This window comes from Ursus maritimus, unplaced genomic scaffold (assembly GCF_017311325.1).
Source record: "Ursus maritimus isolate PB19 unplaced genomic scaffold, ASM1731132v1 scaffold_32, whole genome shotgun sequence".
Taxonomy (NCBI): Eukaryota; Metazoa; Chordata; class Mammalia; order Carnivora; family Ursidae; genus Ursus; species Ursus maritimus.
In genome coordinates, this window is record NW_024425786.1 from 20,741,642 (window position 1) to 20,756,438 (window position 14,797).

Here is a 14,797-nt window from a genome sequence, read left to right on the forward strand (position 1 = left end):
CTGCCCGGCGTCCGCAGCGGGAACCCGCGTGGAGCGGCGGGATCAGGAAATGAAGCACCACTTTCCCGCACCCCAGCGCATTTTCTCCCCCAAGTTTCATCCAAAACACAAAGCTCCTCGAGCATCTTATTCTGTGCGTTTCTCCTTTTCATACGTAAATAATGTTTACTACAACTCCCGCACGGAGTCACTGAACAGTTATTAAACGTCCTCCCCCACCCGGGCCTCTGCATTTGGAGTACAACGAGCCGCCAGGAAGAGGCGCCGTGTAGATCCCGTGCCCTCGTTCACCCCTGCCCTCGCCCGCACTCGAGGCACACTGAGCGCGAAGTCCCGCAATCGGGGATCAGAACGGGCCTTTTTGGTTTGCAACAACGCGGATGTGAGGAGCTGTGATCCTATAGCCCCGGCGCTACTCCCTGGGCCATTTCCGTCGTCGCGGGCCTTCTTTTGCCTCAATTGCCAAGCGAGGCAATCAGAGGTCAGCCGAGCTAAGTAAGGGCAGTGTGGCCGCGCCGGTCCGTCGTCGGGCCTAGCGGTCCCCGGGGCTCAGCGCGGCTGCGTGCGGGGACCCTGCGCGGTTGCGGGGCCGCAGCCGGGGGTGGCCGTCAGGGGCGCAGACGGACGGGGTGTGCGGACCGCGGGCGCCCCCAGCCGCGGGGTCCGTGGGCCTTGCTCCTCCCCGGACAGGGCGGGACGGGGAAGTCCCGCCCAGGAGGCCCGGGCCCTGGGCGGCCCCTGGGGCTGCGCCCGCCTCCTTCCTGCCGCGGCGACCCCGGGCCCAGAGGGCGGGTCGGAGCCTGGAGGAGAAGGAGAGGGAGAGGCTGGCGGGTCATGCCCTGGTTGCCCCGCGCCGCGCTCCTTTGGGACGTGGTCCTGGGCTTTTTGGGCACCGCCGCCTTCCTGATCGACCTGGGCGCCGACCTGTGGGCCGCGGGCCAGTATGTGCTCAGCGGCCGCTACCTGTGGGCGGCGCTGGTGCTGGCGCTGCTGGGCCTCGCCTCGGTTGCGCTGCAGCTCTTCAGCTGGGTCTGGTTGCGCGCCGACCCCGCCGGCTTGCACGCGCCACAGCCCCCGGGCCGCTGCCTGGCGCTGCTGCACGTCCTGCAGCTGGGCTACCTGTACAGGTGAGCACCACGCCCTCGAGCAGTGCTAAGGGGAACGCAGCCCAGCGGCACCTGCAGCTGGGCTCCTAGCACGGGGGAGAGCCCTGACGCCGGGAAGGGGGTGGGAAGGGGAGGATGGGGCCCCAGAGTGTGGGCACTTCTGCTTACAGGTGAGCTCCCCGCCCCTGAAGGAGGAGAGGCCGGCTTGAGAGCCCTCGGAGCTCATCTAACCCTGCCCTCCCTGGCACTGGGGAAGAAACTGAAGCCCAGAGAAGAGGAGGCACATGATTTGGAATCAGACCTGTCTGGGCTCCAATGCTAGCTAAATTTACCGTCTGTGGCCTCATTCCTGCGTTCTGTAAGCCTCAGTTTCCTCCTCTGTGTAAAGGCGGCAGGAATGTAGAGGCAGGTCTGGTAGATGGCCCGTTGTGGGGAGTGAAGGCAGGAGCCAAGGTGCCTAGCTTGGTGCTTGGCTCCTGGTGGACTCTAGTGTAATGGCAGACCCCTGAAGTTCCCTACAAAAAAATGCTCCTTTTTGCTGCGGGTGGAGCCTTGGGCAAGTCACTTGAGCCCTCTGGGTCTCAGTTTATTCATTGTTCCAGTGGGGGTGGTTGTAGCACCTGCCTGTGTTGGGTAGGGATTAAATGAAATGAAATAAGACCTGTAACTTCCTTTGGCGCAAGTAAGCCTTCAAGAAATGTCAGCTGGCTGGATGACCCGGGTTACCAGGGCGCTTCAGCAGCCCTGACCCCCAGACCGGAGCTTGTTCTCTCAACCCCTCCTTCCCAGCTTCATTCTCCCCTGCCCCACCCTCTCTCCCCCAGAGCGAGCAAGAGCGAGGCGATGGGGTCTGACTCATCCCTGTCCCTTGAGCCAGCCGGGGCTGGGCACAGGCTGGGTTCCAGAAAATCCGTGTGGGTTGTACTCCTTTGCAGAACCGGCAGGGCCCTCTAGAGATGAAGCAGCCGAACCCAAGGGATCAGAGTCATGCGATGGAGTCAGGACACCATGTGGTCCGGGTTGGGATGAGGTGGCTGGAGCCAGGATCTGCTCTTGAATCCATTTTGCAGATTCTCTCCAGATCTTTCTTGACGAAGCTGCATTGAGTCCCCAGGAGTGGCCAGGAGGAGCTTTGAATATTGCCGTTTTGCCTGAGAGACTGCGCAGGCATCGAGAACATGCCGGGCGGGCAGGCACGAAGGAGAGCAGTTGCTCTAGTCCTGGCGGGCCTCGAGGAGCCCCGAACCCGTAACCGCGCCGTGCATCTTCTCGGCTCCTATTTCTGCCGAGCATGAGGCAGGCAGGCTTTACTGAACTTTGGTTTTGAAAAGGGTGTCTCTGTTCCTGCTTTTGACTAGACTGAGGCAGGGGCCTTGGGGGAGCAGGGGCAGAGGCTCCCGCTGAGGGAGAGCCCCAGTCTGGGCCTGCCCCCTGCTCCGCTAGTGTGGGGGAGTGACAGCAAGTGAGGAATGAATTGGCAGTGAGTGAATGGGCTCACCTCCCGGTAGCCGGCCGAGACCAGCTCCGGGTAGGGGAGATCGTGGTGCATCCTCCACTACGCCCCTCGTGCCAGTGGGTCAGCCAGGCCTGTCTGCCAGCCTCTGGACTCCCTTAACCCTGTGTCTGTCTCCATGCCCATCAGTCTGGACGGTCGTCTTAAATGCATCTGTCCTTCCTGCCTAACCCCCCTCCCCTTCCACTTCTCCATAGCCAGAGAGATCTTGCGACAGCACCATCCAACCAATCTTGCCTGTGCTCAGAAGCTCTCAGTGGCTCCCCTTCCCCCACAGGGTCCTAAGAAAATCTTAGGCTTGCTAACATTTGAGAACTATCCCCTGAGGCGATTTCATAGCTTGCCTGTGGAATTCACACAACTTTGGGTCCAAATCCTGTTTCCACCCTTCGTTAGCTCTTTGGTCCTATTTTCCTATCTCCGAAGCGGGGATGCTGGAAGGAGTGAACGGGGCAGGGTTTGTGATGACCTTGAGACATCCTGGCCAGCCCGAGCGCGGTAGTCGGTACGGATCCCCATGTTGCGACGAGGAATGAGTTCGGCAAGGTGACGTCACTCGTGCCGGTGCGATGAGCTCGGACTGGAGCGCGCCTGCGTCTCCGCGGTGGGTGAGGGACGGTGGAACGCCAGCAGACACTAACCCGGCCCCTTGGGGCATCCGCACCCGCCCCGCCAGGTGTGTGCAGGGGCTGCAGCAGGGGCTCCTGGTGTGGCAGCAGGAGGCGCCCTCCGAGTTTGACCTGGCTTACGCCGACTTCCTAACGCTGGACATCAGCATGCTGCGGCTCTTCGAGACCTTCCTGGAGACGACTCCCCAGCTCACGCTGGTGCTGGCCATCGTGTTGCAGAGCGGCCGGGCCGAGTCCTACCAGTGTGAGTGATGGGCCGTGGCCAGTCCCCCTCTTATGGCGTGGGGGGAGCTTCCGACCAACGTCAGGAGTGTTCGCGGTCTTGTATAAAGGCTGCTTAGAAAACGGGAGGCTGTCCCTTAGGCAGGTCTGCGTTCAATTCGGCAGTTACTCCTTAGCCTTTGGAGTGAGGACAAATGACGGTCATGACGGCCGGGCGGCTGAGAGCTTCCCTGCCGACACTGCTCACAGGCGCAGAGGTCCTGGGGTGGTGCCATTTCTCTCCGATTGACCCGAGAGGAAGGAGGTGCGGAAAGGTGAAGTGATCTGCTCCGGGGCACACAGCACTCACGGGGCACATGTTTCTGTTTGAGGGCCGCGGGTGTCTAGGGTCAGGGCTGCCTGGGGACAGTCTCCACTGTATGTACACGGGAGGCAGGGAGCGAGGGAAGAGACAGATTCGCCTTTTTATTTAGCCAACATTTATTCAGCTGCTATTCTGTGCCGCGTCCTGGGCTGCTGGGGACCCCAAGGGAGCGGAATGTTTTGTACCCGGGAGGAGCACAGAGACAAGGCAATAGATAACTACTGTGTGCTAAGACTCCAGACAGAAGCGGGTGCGGTGTTACCCGGTCACCTGCGGGTAGGATGGGGTGGGGATGGGATGGGTGACTCGAGGGGAAGTTCTGGCTGGAGCTCACAGGGCACGTGCTCCAGATATTGTGGGCTGAGCTTGTCCGGTCGGCGAATGCAGCGTGCTAGGCGGGCTGCAAGGATATCGGCCGTGCTGAGACCTGGGGTGGGGTACTTGGAAGGGATGTTGCCCACATCTGCTCCCAGGGCGAGCGCGTGGCTACCTGGCCTGCAACGGATTTCCAGTAAACATCTGTTGATGGCCTGTGGTGGGAAAGGGGCGGGGAGGAGGCATTCTAGAGACATTCCAGTGCTGCTTTCACCCCTCCCTGGAGGTCCTGGTGCCTCTAGTCCAGGATGGGCAGCCAGGAGGTGGGAGAGGATCTCCACCAAAGTAAACTTCGAGTGTTGAAAAATCAAGACAAAGGCCCAGTCTGAGCTGGGACGTTCTATCTGTATGGCAGGGCTGGCCCCCCTGGCCTGGAGGGCAGCTTCCACCCCGGGCCTGTTGCCACCCCTGGGATTTCCTGCGTCCATTTCTGAGACTACTAAAGCGGGAACTGGGATTACTGATTTTCAGTGCCAAGAAAGGCTTGCGCTCTTCTGGGTAAGGAAGGGTTACAGGGCCCTAGGAGATGCTCAGGGTGTGGCCAGGGGCCCGGGGCGCCAGGTGCTGGGTGACAGGGGTGCAGATGGGGGTATGTAAGTCACACAGCCCTCCCCCCAGTCCTGGAAGAATATCACCGTGGTAGCACCGGAAAAGTAAAGCCTTGCGGCGAAGGGCAGACTCCATATCTGAGCCCTCGCTCTGTTTGTGGTTGTGTGAACAGATCTTCTCCAGCTGTAGTTTCCCTTCAGCCACCAGGGGCTCTCCCACCCGCTTCTGGGGCCCCGTGGCATCCGTGACCTCTAGGGAGGGCCCGGCAGGCTGCCCGCGGGGCTCACCTGTTTCCGCATCCTCTCCACAGGGGTCGGCATCTGCACGTCCTTCGTGGGCATCTCGTGGGCGCTGCTTGACTACCACCGGGCCTTGCGCGCCTGCCTCCCCTCCAAGTCGCTCCTGGGGCTGGGCTCGTCCGTGGTCTACTTCCTGTGGAACCTGCTGCTGCTGTGGCCCCGAGTCCTGGCCGTGGCCCTCTTCTCCGCTCTCTTCCCCCGCTACGTGGCCCTGCACTTCGTGGGCCTGTGGCTGGTGCTGCTGTTCTGGGTCTGGCTGCAGGGCACGGACTTCATGCCAGGTGCCTGCTCGGAGTGGCTCTACCGGGCCACCGTGGCCACCATTCTTTACTTCTGCTGGTTCAACGTGGCCGAGGGCCGCACCCGAGGCCGCGCCGCCATCCACCTGGCGTTCCTCCTGGGTGACAGCGTCCTCATGGTGGTCGCCTGGTGGACTCACATCCCCTGGCTGCCCAGTGGGATCCCCGTGCGGATGCTGCTGCCCGCGAGCGGCATCTGCTTCCTTTTGGGGCTGGCTCTGCGGCTTGCGTACTACCACTGGCTGCACCCGAGCTGCCGCTGGGAGCCTGACCGGGTGGATGGGACCCAGGGCCTCCACCCCGTCGAGCGGCGTCGGCTGCCTCACAACAGGCGCATGGCCCAGTTGGCGCGGCGCTTCTTCCCCAGGGTGAGGGATGAGGCTGCTTTGCCGTGGAAGGGAGACGTGAATGGGGTCCTTTGAGGCAAGGCCAGACCCCGCAGGCACGGAGCAGATGGAATCTGGTAGAATGCAGAAGATAAGCTGCTGCTGCTGCTGCGGGCCCTGATGCCCTCAAGAGGCGCTTGACGCCTCACGGGCCAGGCGCTGGACACCAGAGTTGAGTGAAGACACAGGCCTGCCTTGGAGGATGAGAACAGATGAGAGCAGCAGGGCCCTGGGGAGGCGAGGGCTCCAGTTATGGTACAAGGCACTTCGGGAGGAAAGAAGAGACCCCCTCCTTCCCCCCCCCACCCCTCAGCACCAGTAGAGCCTGTGCCCCGAAGCTCCAGAGATGGTATTTTCACCTCCCTGGCCACCTCTGCAATAGTTGGTGGAGGTGCCGTCCCACCACTTGGTCCCCCGACCCTGGGCTAGAAGGTTTGGGTCTCCAGGGTGTGTTCACGGTTCTTCCTCTCCGCCTTGCCTGCCATCCGTTCATCTGACAGATGTTGGCTGAGAGCACTTTTTGTGCCGGGAATATTGGAGGCTGGAGGCTGGGACAAGACCAGCTGCCACCGGAGGTTTATCCCTCACCCTCTCCAGCTACTCCTGAGCGGCGGTCCTGCCGGAAGCCGGGGATGTCCGGCTCGTGGCCCTGCCAGCCTCCCCGAGGCCTCCGTGCAGCCGGCCCGGCCTCCGGCCCTGCTCTCAAGCGGCCTCCTTTCAACCAAGTGTTGGAGCCTGTGATCTGGGCCTGGCTCAGCCCGTTATTTTTCTACCGTAGGCAGTACACTTTCTACCTCAGAGTCCGTGTGAGAGGAAGAGAGGGCGTGTGCATATGTGTCTCAGCAGGTGAGGGACACGTGTGTGTGGTTCTTGTGTCACAGTATTAGATGATTATTAAAACCCCGTGAAAACTTCCAACCTGGTGTGTCATTAAATCTAGAGTTTAAAGACACCTGGAAAGAAGGGTCAGGGACATGAAGTCCACCCTTAAAACTGGTAAGGGCCCTGGGACCAGAGAAGAGGGCTGGTTCTCAACCTGGTTTTCCAAGTTTCGGGGGCTGGTAAGCCACCGTGGGGTTGATCGCCGCCAGGTGGGCTTCCGAACCCAGATTGGGGCCGACTGCAGTGTGTGCTGTTGACCAGCTTTGCTGAGAGGCCCGGCAGGAGGAGCCGCGGCGCCTCTGGGACCAGGACGTGAATCCCAGAGCCGGGTGAAGAAAGGTACGTGTGCGGGAGCTCAGGGAGGGCGTCAGTGAAGCGGCAGCTTAGGGGATGTGGATGTGGGCCACGATGCCAGGGAGGTGGAACTTTGGTTGCTCTGGAAGATCTGTGGTTTGCGGAAACCAGGGCATAGGAAAGGGCACTGGAGACAGAAGGAAAAGGTACAATCATCCATGTGAGGGGAGCCAGGATAGTCTGGGTTCTGTTATTCATTTTAGCGGAGACAGAATAAACAGGATAAGTACAACTGTTCGAGATAGTGTAAAAGGTGAAAGTGGGGAAAGCACAGGGAGTGGGTGAACGCGTGCTGGGGGTGGGAATTCCAGTTCTGAATAGCATGGCCCGGGAAGGCCTCCCTGAGAAACCGATCAGCCCTAAAGGAGGGAGGGGAAGAGCCGTGAAGATGTGCTCTATTCCAGGGACCAAATCAGCAGGGCCTGGCGGGAGGCTTGCGCAGCTATGCTGGTCTGGAGCCAAGGATGACAGAGCTGGGCCGGGTGGGGGTGTGTGTGTGTGGAGGGAGCCCTGGGGAGATGATACTGGTGCTTTCCGACATACAGAGAAAGATAAGGCCGGAAGGATCTCCAGGATCGTCCCGTCCAGTGATTTCCAGACTTGAATTTCACGGACCAGTAAAACGGCCAACATGGCTGCTGACTTAATTTTAACAAAAAGAGGCAGAAAAACTACCATTATCTTCATCATCTCTTAATAGGATATAATGGCCTTAGAAAAAGGATCATTTCCGCCCCCGCACCTGGCTGTTGTTTTAATTAATTGAGGTAGAATTGACATACAGTATTATAAAAGGACCATTCTTTTAATTGAATACATTTAAACCCACATAAACACATCCATAAGTGAAATCATTATAATTTCTCTCAAGTCACTGAGAATATCAAGGGTTGAGACCCCAGAGGGTGGGCTTAGTGCCCAGCCTAGCCTCGGACATAGATAGGTCCCTAAGGCTTTCGCTAAAACAAATACTGGTGCTATTTACTTTTCCAAGTTTCCTGTCATATGTAGAGATTAGGTTCAGGGGAGATGCCATATTTGTCCAAATAGAGGACACAGTGCTTTAGGCAATTCCCTACTTTCTCCTGAGAAAAATCCCAAAGTTGTGTGTTTTTAATGTTTTGGCTAAACTCTCATCTGTAATTGCTAAATGAAATTGTCAAATGATGGTAATATGTAATTAAATTGAAACAACATACAGGGGCGCCTGGGTGGCTCAGATGTTTAAGCGTCTGCCTTCTGCCTTTGGCTTGGGTCATGATACCAGGGTCCTGGGATCGAGCCCGACATCTGGCTCCCTGCTCAGTGGGGAAGTTCCTTTCCCCTCTCCCTGTACTGTTCCCCCTGCTTGTGCTCTGTCAACTAAATGAATAAAATCTTAAAAAAAAAAAAACAAAACCCAACATACAAGGTATACCACCTAAAATCTGTGGAATGAAGCAGTCACTTCATTTGTATATAAAATTTATAGAATAAAGAGTTAGCTGGCAGTGACATTATTTGCAATTAGAAATTTTCAAGATTCCCATGAAGAACTTTTTTTTTTTTTTTAAGATTTTATTTATTTATTTGACAGAGAGAGAGACAGCCAGCGAGAGAGGGAACACAAGCAGGGGGAGTGGGAGAGGAAGCAGGCTCACAGCAGAGGAGGCTGATGCGGGGCTCGATCCCAGGGATCCAGGATCACGCCCTGAGCCGAAGGCAGGTGCTTAACGACTGAGCCACCCAGGCGCCTCTCCCATCAAGAACTTCTTTTAAAGGTCAAGAAAGTTGCTTTTGAAGAATAAAACCATCCTGAATTACTGATTTTTACCTGCCAGCAAAAGGTTTTTGAGAAATACGCATATATTTACTAGAGGGGAGATGGAGATGTTTACTCCTAGGGCTTGAAAAGCAGCTAACACTCCAGTATTTGTACTTATGACCAAGTAAAGATGTAACAACTAACAAGTTTGCTTCAGCTAGGATGTTGTTCAAAATGTGTACCTTCTGATGAAAAAAATTAATGCCTAGAATACAAGGCAACCCCCTTTTCTTTTTTTTTTTTTTTTTTAAAGATTTTATTTATTTATTTGACAGAGAGACAGCCAGCGAGAGAGGGAACACAAGCAGGGGGAGTGGGAGAGGAAGAAGCAGGCTCCCAGCAGAGAAGCCCGATGTGGGGCTCGATCCCAGGACCCCGGGATCATGCCCTGGGCCGAAGGCAGACGCTTAACGCCTGAGCCACCCAGACGCCCCAAGGCAACCCCCTTTCTAAGGGGGAATCAATTTGGAGAAAAATACATCTTATAGTCTGACACATGTGGTACTTGGAAGCTAGATCGGAGTTCCGGCCTCCTTCATTGGAAGAAAAGGCAAAGGGATTCTCGACCGTCCTCCAGAGCAGTGAGGGCAGTCAGACCCAAAGCTGAAGAAACGAGCAAAAATAGTTGATATGACAGGAAACCAAGCCAAATCGAGCGAGGTTTGATATCAGTTTGTCAGTTTTATTGCTTTTGCATTTTTAAGCTCATCACAGCAAGGTACTGATTTCTCTTTAATAATCAAATTTCAGCACATTTGACAGCAAATGAAACCTCTATCATTCCAGTCCTAAACTTTAAAAAGCAATAGATTTTAGAAACAATTAAGAAATAAAATTTCCCTTGCAAGTTATTCTAAAATATTTTTTATTTCCCCATATACATTTGTTTATAACAAATGGTTGGTTTGTCTTTATTTTTGCTGAAATTAATGACTAGGTTACTGAAGGGTGCCATCTAGTGAGCTCTTCAGATTTTTTTACAAAGCCCTACTTAGGAGCCTACTTAGCTGGGCAACTGGGCTGATCCTACTCAGAAAAGACACAGGAGCAAACTGTATAGAAAATAAAAACTTTATTTTTTCAAGTTTATAAGATAGTTCCCATTACATATAACATTATGGTCAAGGACTACACAGCCACGAATGCCCGCAGTCACATAAATATATCCGATCCACTCAATGCCTTTTCCTGCCCAACGAGGCATCTGGAGTCCAGAGGGTCGTGTTTTGAGTAGAAGTTGTCCTTAATGAGATGCTCCCGTCAGTGCATCAGGAATTAGCCGCGGAGCCTTGCTTGCTGGAGCGGTCTGAATCAGAGGAGAGGAAGGGACAGAGGGCCTGCAAATCGGGGGTGGGACAGAACTAGATTTTCTCTCGTAGTTTAAGATATTTTAGAATCCCAGAATTCAGATTTGGCTTCTTCGTAAGTGTGAACATCTGGGGAGTTCCAAGTTTTGGATGAAAAAGGAAGCCAGTTTAGTGGTAAGAAGTAGAAGCCTGCTTAAGAAGGGCCCTAGCTGTCCCTCTTCTCCAGGAGTGAGGAGAGGAGGCCCAAGCTCACCACCCTTGGCTTAGACCGTCGTTCTCCCAGAAAGAGGGAGAATGTGGCCCTGCCCCTCCCCCACGGTTCAGCGGCACCGACCCCCATTCAAGGTAGTCAACGTCTCGGAGCTCGGCAGGCTGCAGCTAGAGTCTGCCAATCCGGTTCTACTCGGAGCTTTACAGTGAGTTTGTATAACCTGCGAACAAGCTGTGGCACAAGTCTCCTGGGACACCAGCTTTGCCGCTCAACTTGCAGAGCAGAAGACAGGGACATCCCAAACCAAATACAAGCCCAAACAGGCAGCTGAGTCTGGCACAGCCGTCTATTCTGGACACGGCCAGCCGCCCCGGGGCACTGGACAGGGTGACGCTAAGGCACAGTCAGTTTTACATTCGAAAGTCAAGCCACCTCTCAATCCCAGGACCCGTCTGACAACTCCAGACCCCGCCGTAGAGACAGTCCTCACCACGTATGGACCCATCTTAGAGACCCACAGTGCTCGGCTGGGGGAGAGACTCATCATGCGGCGAATTTCGTGGGGACACCTTCTAGTAAAGAGGGCTTCCCCTTGAGGAAATGACCCACAGTATCCTTTTGCCCTCAGCTTCCAAGAGCTCTTGGTGCTACCCTCTTACTTTCCTTTCCAGATCTTTGTGCTGGGGAGGAAGAAAACACAGGGTAAAAGAACACTGTGTTCCCTGGACAACTCATATTGGCGAAGAGGAACCGGGAGGCTCTCATTTTCTGTCTGTCCTACAATGAGGACAGCCCCAAGCAGGAGAGAGCAGAGGGGCTCTGCTTCGGTAGAGCTTCCTCACCTCTCTTAGCCAATTTCAAGTTCCTTTTGCTGGGCAGTCAGGGTGGGGGTGGGGGAGTGGGGGAAAAGCCACTGAAAGAGGAGTCCAACTCATAGGGATAAAGAGCTTCTCCCAAAGGGCAGGGAGAGGGAAGTGTTTGTGTGGCCCTGTGTGCATGACGGGGGTACCACTCCACAGCCTCACAAGCCTGAAGGACAGCACCAACCAGGTGGCCTATGTCCAGCGCAGGGAACCAGCAGTTATACTGCCAAGTATGGGGAGAGCTTGGGCCTGGAAGAAAGGCCCAGCATAGAGCTTTCTAAGATCAATTATCACGCAAGGCAGAGCAGCATGTGAACAACTGTGCTGAACACAGACCACGGAGGGTTGGCCTCAGACCACACGCCCCAACTCTTCCCCACCTGCTACAAGAGACGAGGTCAGAGAGCCAGCTAAGTAAAGAGCACTGACTTCAGCTCCTCCCCAAAACTGCTTCCCTAAAATTGAGGAATGGAGCACTTTCCCAATCAGTTCTGAAGGAATGTGTCTATCTGTCTTTCTCTGCTGCCATTTGGGTGGCCTGGCATCGGAAGGAGCCTGGCCCCTTTGTGCCGCAACATCTCTGGAAATGGATTCGAAGACTCTCTGGGGGCGAGCAGTTACAGCTGGGGTTGGTCAAGGGATGCCTCCCGCCAAGGACCCAGACCGCACAGCTGAGGTGCTTAGGCGATCGCCTGTCCAGGCAGCCTGGGAGAGGCTCAACTTCCTCGGCGCCAGGAAGTTCGTCCTGCTTGAGCAGATGCCCGTCTGTCTTGGAGGGACGGAGCACCCACAGACACAGCCGGGCTGTAAGGCTGGGATTAGTTGCCTGGCACCCACCAATCTTCCTAGAGGTCAGGGTGAGAGATGTTCCTGCATTTAGCCCAGGATTAAATTTTCAGGCATGGAGTAAGGTTCCAGCACCCTCATTTAAATCAGGAAAGTCTTTCTGGCCTTCTGGCTCCCCATTTTAGAATGGGATTTGAGAAGCAGGAAGGGTGTTCCATGGGAAAAGTGGGTTTCGATCACAGCAATCTGTTCTTCAGTTTCAGGCAAAGATTTGGGTAAATAGATGCCCAAAATACCTTTCTTGGCTTAAGGGCTTCAAAGGAAGTCAAACGCAGTTACGAGTCTGTTCTTAGACTTGATTTAACTTCTTGGGTCCAAAGCTGAGGGACTGGCCAGAGCTGCACGGAGATGGATGTGACGTACAGAGGGCAGGAAAGGGCCAAGAGTCTAGTACTGATGACTAAGAAGTAAGAGAAGGCTGTAGGGGTGAGCATCTGCTGGGGAAGGGTGCTTCTCTGCAGGAGGAAAAAGTGGAATCTTCTTGTTTCAAGAGCCAAAGAAGCAGAAATTCCGAAGAAGCCTTAGTCCTTTCCCTTCAGTTGGGAGGTAAGCCCTCTGGGATATAGTCTTTGAATAAAAGTCAAGCTGAAGGCTTTGAATTCACTGTCTTAAGAGGGGGAGTTTCTCGGGTTGTGCCATTCGGTTGAAGGGGGACAGGGATTGCGAAGGGGACTAAGGCTTCTGGGATGGGAAATACCGAAGTCTAAGTTCATCAGTGTCCAGCGCCCCACAGTTTAGCAAACTAGGAGACGGAAGAACGGGAAGGAAACCACCCCAGAGAGCAGACCATGGGAGCAGGTGAAGAGGTGCTCCTGCCACAGAGAGGTATTTTAGATATTTCAACCGCTATTTTCCAAGGAAACTTTACACACCCCTTTCTTGCTAGAAACAGAAAGGAGGGAAAACCTGCTTCAGAGACCAGACCCTTAACTATAAAAATAACATATACATTCCCTGGGAATATGTTCTAGAGCTAAGGAGATTACAAAGACTGCAAGAGATGGTATCACGAAAGTCTGCCACATTAATCCTGTTACCGCAAGTTCAGAGCAGTTCTCAAACTGGGCACGAACTAAGAGTGCAACTCTGCCCCCCAGATTTCCTTTTCTTTTCTTCATTTTTTGAAACAAAATAAAACAAAAAACCAGAAGAATTAAAAGCACTGTAGCTGCGGTGAGTCTACTGTTCTCTCAATCCAACCGTCCCCTGCCTGTGTACCAGGACGGACACGGCTGCAGCTCACTCTTAGCAGAAATGAGCTTCGTCCCTTGCAGCTGTTGGCTCTGATTGTGTTCTCGCCAGCATTCCACAGAGAGAGAGAGAGACACACACACAGAGACAGAGACAGAAATGGAGACAGAGACAGAGACAGAGTTCCCAGATGGTTCCGGTCTCTAGCTCCCTTCAGGAGTGAAAAGGAGCTCACGGGGAAGGGTCTTCATTCCAGTTCTCAGAGAAAATCAAGCTCCAAAGCCTGGTGGAGGGACACTAGGTCTCCATGGTTGGTGATTCTCCAGAAAGGCATGTTGTGCTAGAGGAGAGGGAGACAATTGATAGCTGATTAGCCCAACTTCTTTTGGGAGCTTGTATTCACCTACATACCTCTTCCTCTCCCCAAGATACCTGGTAACACTCCCTACGCCTGCCCACCTTATAGGGCTGCTGTAAGGGTCAAGTAAGTCATATGTATAAGGACTTTGTACACGACAGGACGCTTAACAAATGCGACAGATTTTTATCAGGTCTTTTGTGGTTAACTGTGCTTTTATGATCTACACTTGTTCTAGCCATTGTATCGGGTCTTCAGGATCAAATAAAATGACCCACGTAAGAAATTACTATTAACATATTACATTTTCTTACAGATGGTTAGTTTTCTTTAAGTTTCAGATAAAGTTTCTATCAGTTTCTACAAAGCCCAAATCTCGTTCAAGACTAAGATGCAGAATACAGATCTAAGAAATAATCCCATTTACCATGTTGTCAAAATCATGTCCAGAATACCATGTGCTGCTGTGGAAGCCACATTTTAAAGAAAGGATCTGAAAAAAAATCTAAGCGTTGGAAACCATGTTCAGTGAAGCTGAAGGGGATTCACGTTACTGATCCCCGATGCTTAGACTGCTCGCGAGTTATTCCAAAATACTGTAGTCTTACAGCAGTTCTTCTGGCAGCAGGCTCAGTGTTTCTCAAGCATGCTGCTCACACATAATATTTAAAAGGCTTCTAATATACAGAATAGGACACAGACTTGTTACGTCGTACTCAGGACTCAGACCAGGATGTGAAAGTTAGAGATACAAGTTTTAGTTCAGTGGAAGGAGGGACATCTTACAGGTTGGAAGACCCCACAAGAGTACACGACACACAGGAAGCAGTCTCCCCATCCTGGGTTTATTCAAGCAAGGACGAGAAAGTCTTCCATGAAAGGGGCTGCAGAAAAGGTCCCTCACACGGTAGAGGCTGAACTGGATGGAGCTCTGAGGCCTCTCCCAATGGCTATATTCTATGGTAGATGATTACAGGCATCAGCTTCCACCCACCAACTCTGCTAATGACTGAACTGTTCTTTAACCCCCCGACTCCCTTCTTCAAACCAAGCAGCACTGCTGCCTCCATCCACTGCTGTCTTCCCCCCAGAGGCACCAAGCACTTCAGAATCAAAGCCTCAAAGCTAACACATGAAAAAAAATAAAGGTCCTTGAATTGCTACATAAAATAGTAAATGAAAATATATGAGGTAATAATGCCACCCGATTACCAATCTCAGTTTATTAACAGTTGAAGT

The 14,797-nt window shown here is 53.8% G+C and overlaps 2 protein-coding genes across 5 annotated transcripts in view; one reads left to right on the forward strand and one right to left on the reverse strand.

The window, feature by feature from the left end:
- Positions 1-750: 750 nt before the first annotated feature.
- On the forward strand, positions 751-6,657 carry XKR8 (XK related 8). The gene is made up of 3 exons (XM_040619103.1): positions 751-1,127; positions 3,296-3,492; positions 5,069-6,657. The coding sequence occupies exons 1-3, from the start codon at positions 835-837 to the stop codon at positions 5,776-5,778; spliced, it is 1,200 nt and encodes a 399-aa protein (XP_040475037.1). The 5' UTR covers positions 751-834; the 3' UTR covers positions 5,779-6,657.
- A 3,182-nt stretch (positions 6,658-9,839) lies between these two features.
- Positions 9,840-14,797, reverse strand: part of EYA3 (EYA transcriptional coactivator and phosphatase 3) — a 95,571-nt gene continuing 90,613 nt past the window's right edge. For all 4 annotated transcript variants that reach the window (XM_008694535.2, XM_008694534.2, XM_040619105.1 and 1 more), the window contains one exon: positions 9,840-13,540. In XM_008694535.2, the coding sequence (XP_008692757.1) occupies positions 13,460-13,540 (81 nt within the window). In that variant the 3' untranslated portion in view covers positions 9,840-13,459. The remainder of the gene's footprint in view (positions 13,541-14,797) is intronic.

Coding starts and splice junctions, on each gene's coding strand:
- XKR8 (XM_040619103.1), top strand. CDS start 835: ATGCCCTGGTTGCCCCGCGCCGCGCTCCTTTGGGACGTGGTCCTGGGC. Junction 1,128..3,295: donor CAGCTGGGCTACCTGTACAG/GTGAGCACCACG, acceptor CCGCCCCGCCAG/GTGTGTGCAGGGGCTGCAGC. Junction 3,493..5,068: donor CCGGGCCGAGTCCTACCAGT/GTGAGTGATGGG, acceptor TCCTCTCCACAG/GGGTCGGCATCTGCACGTCC.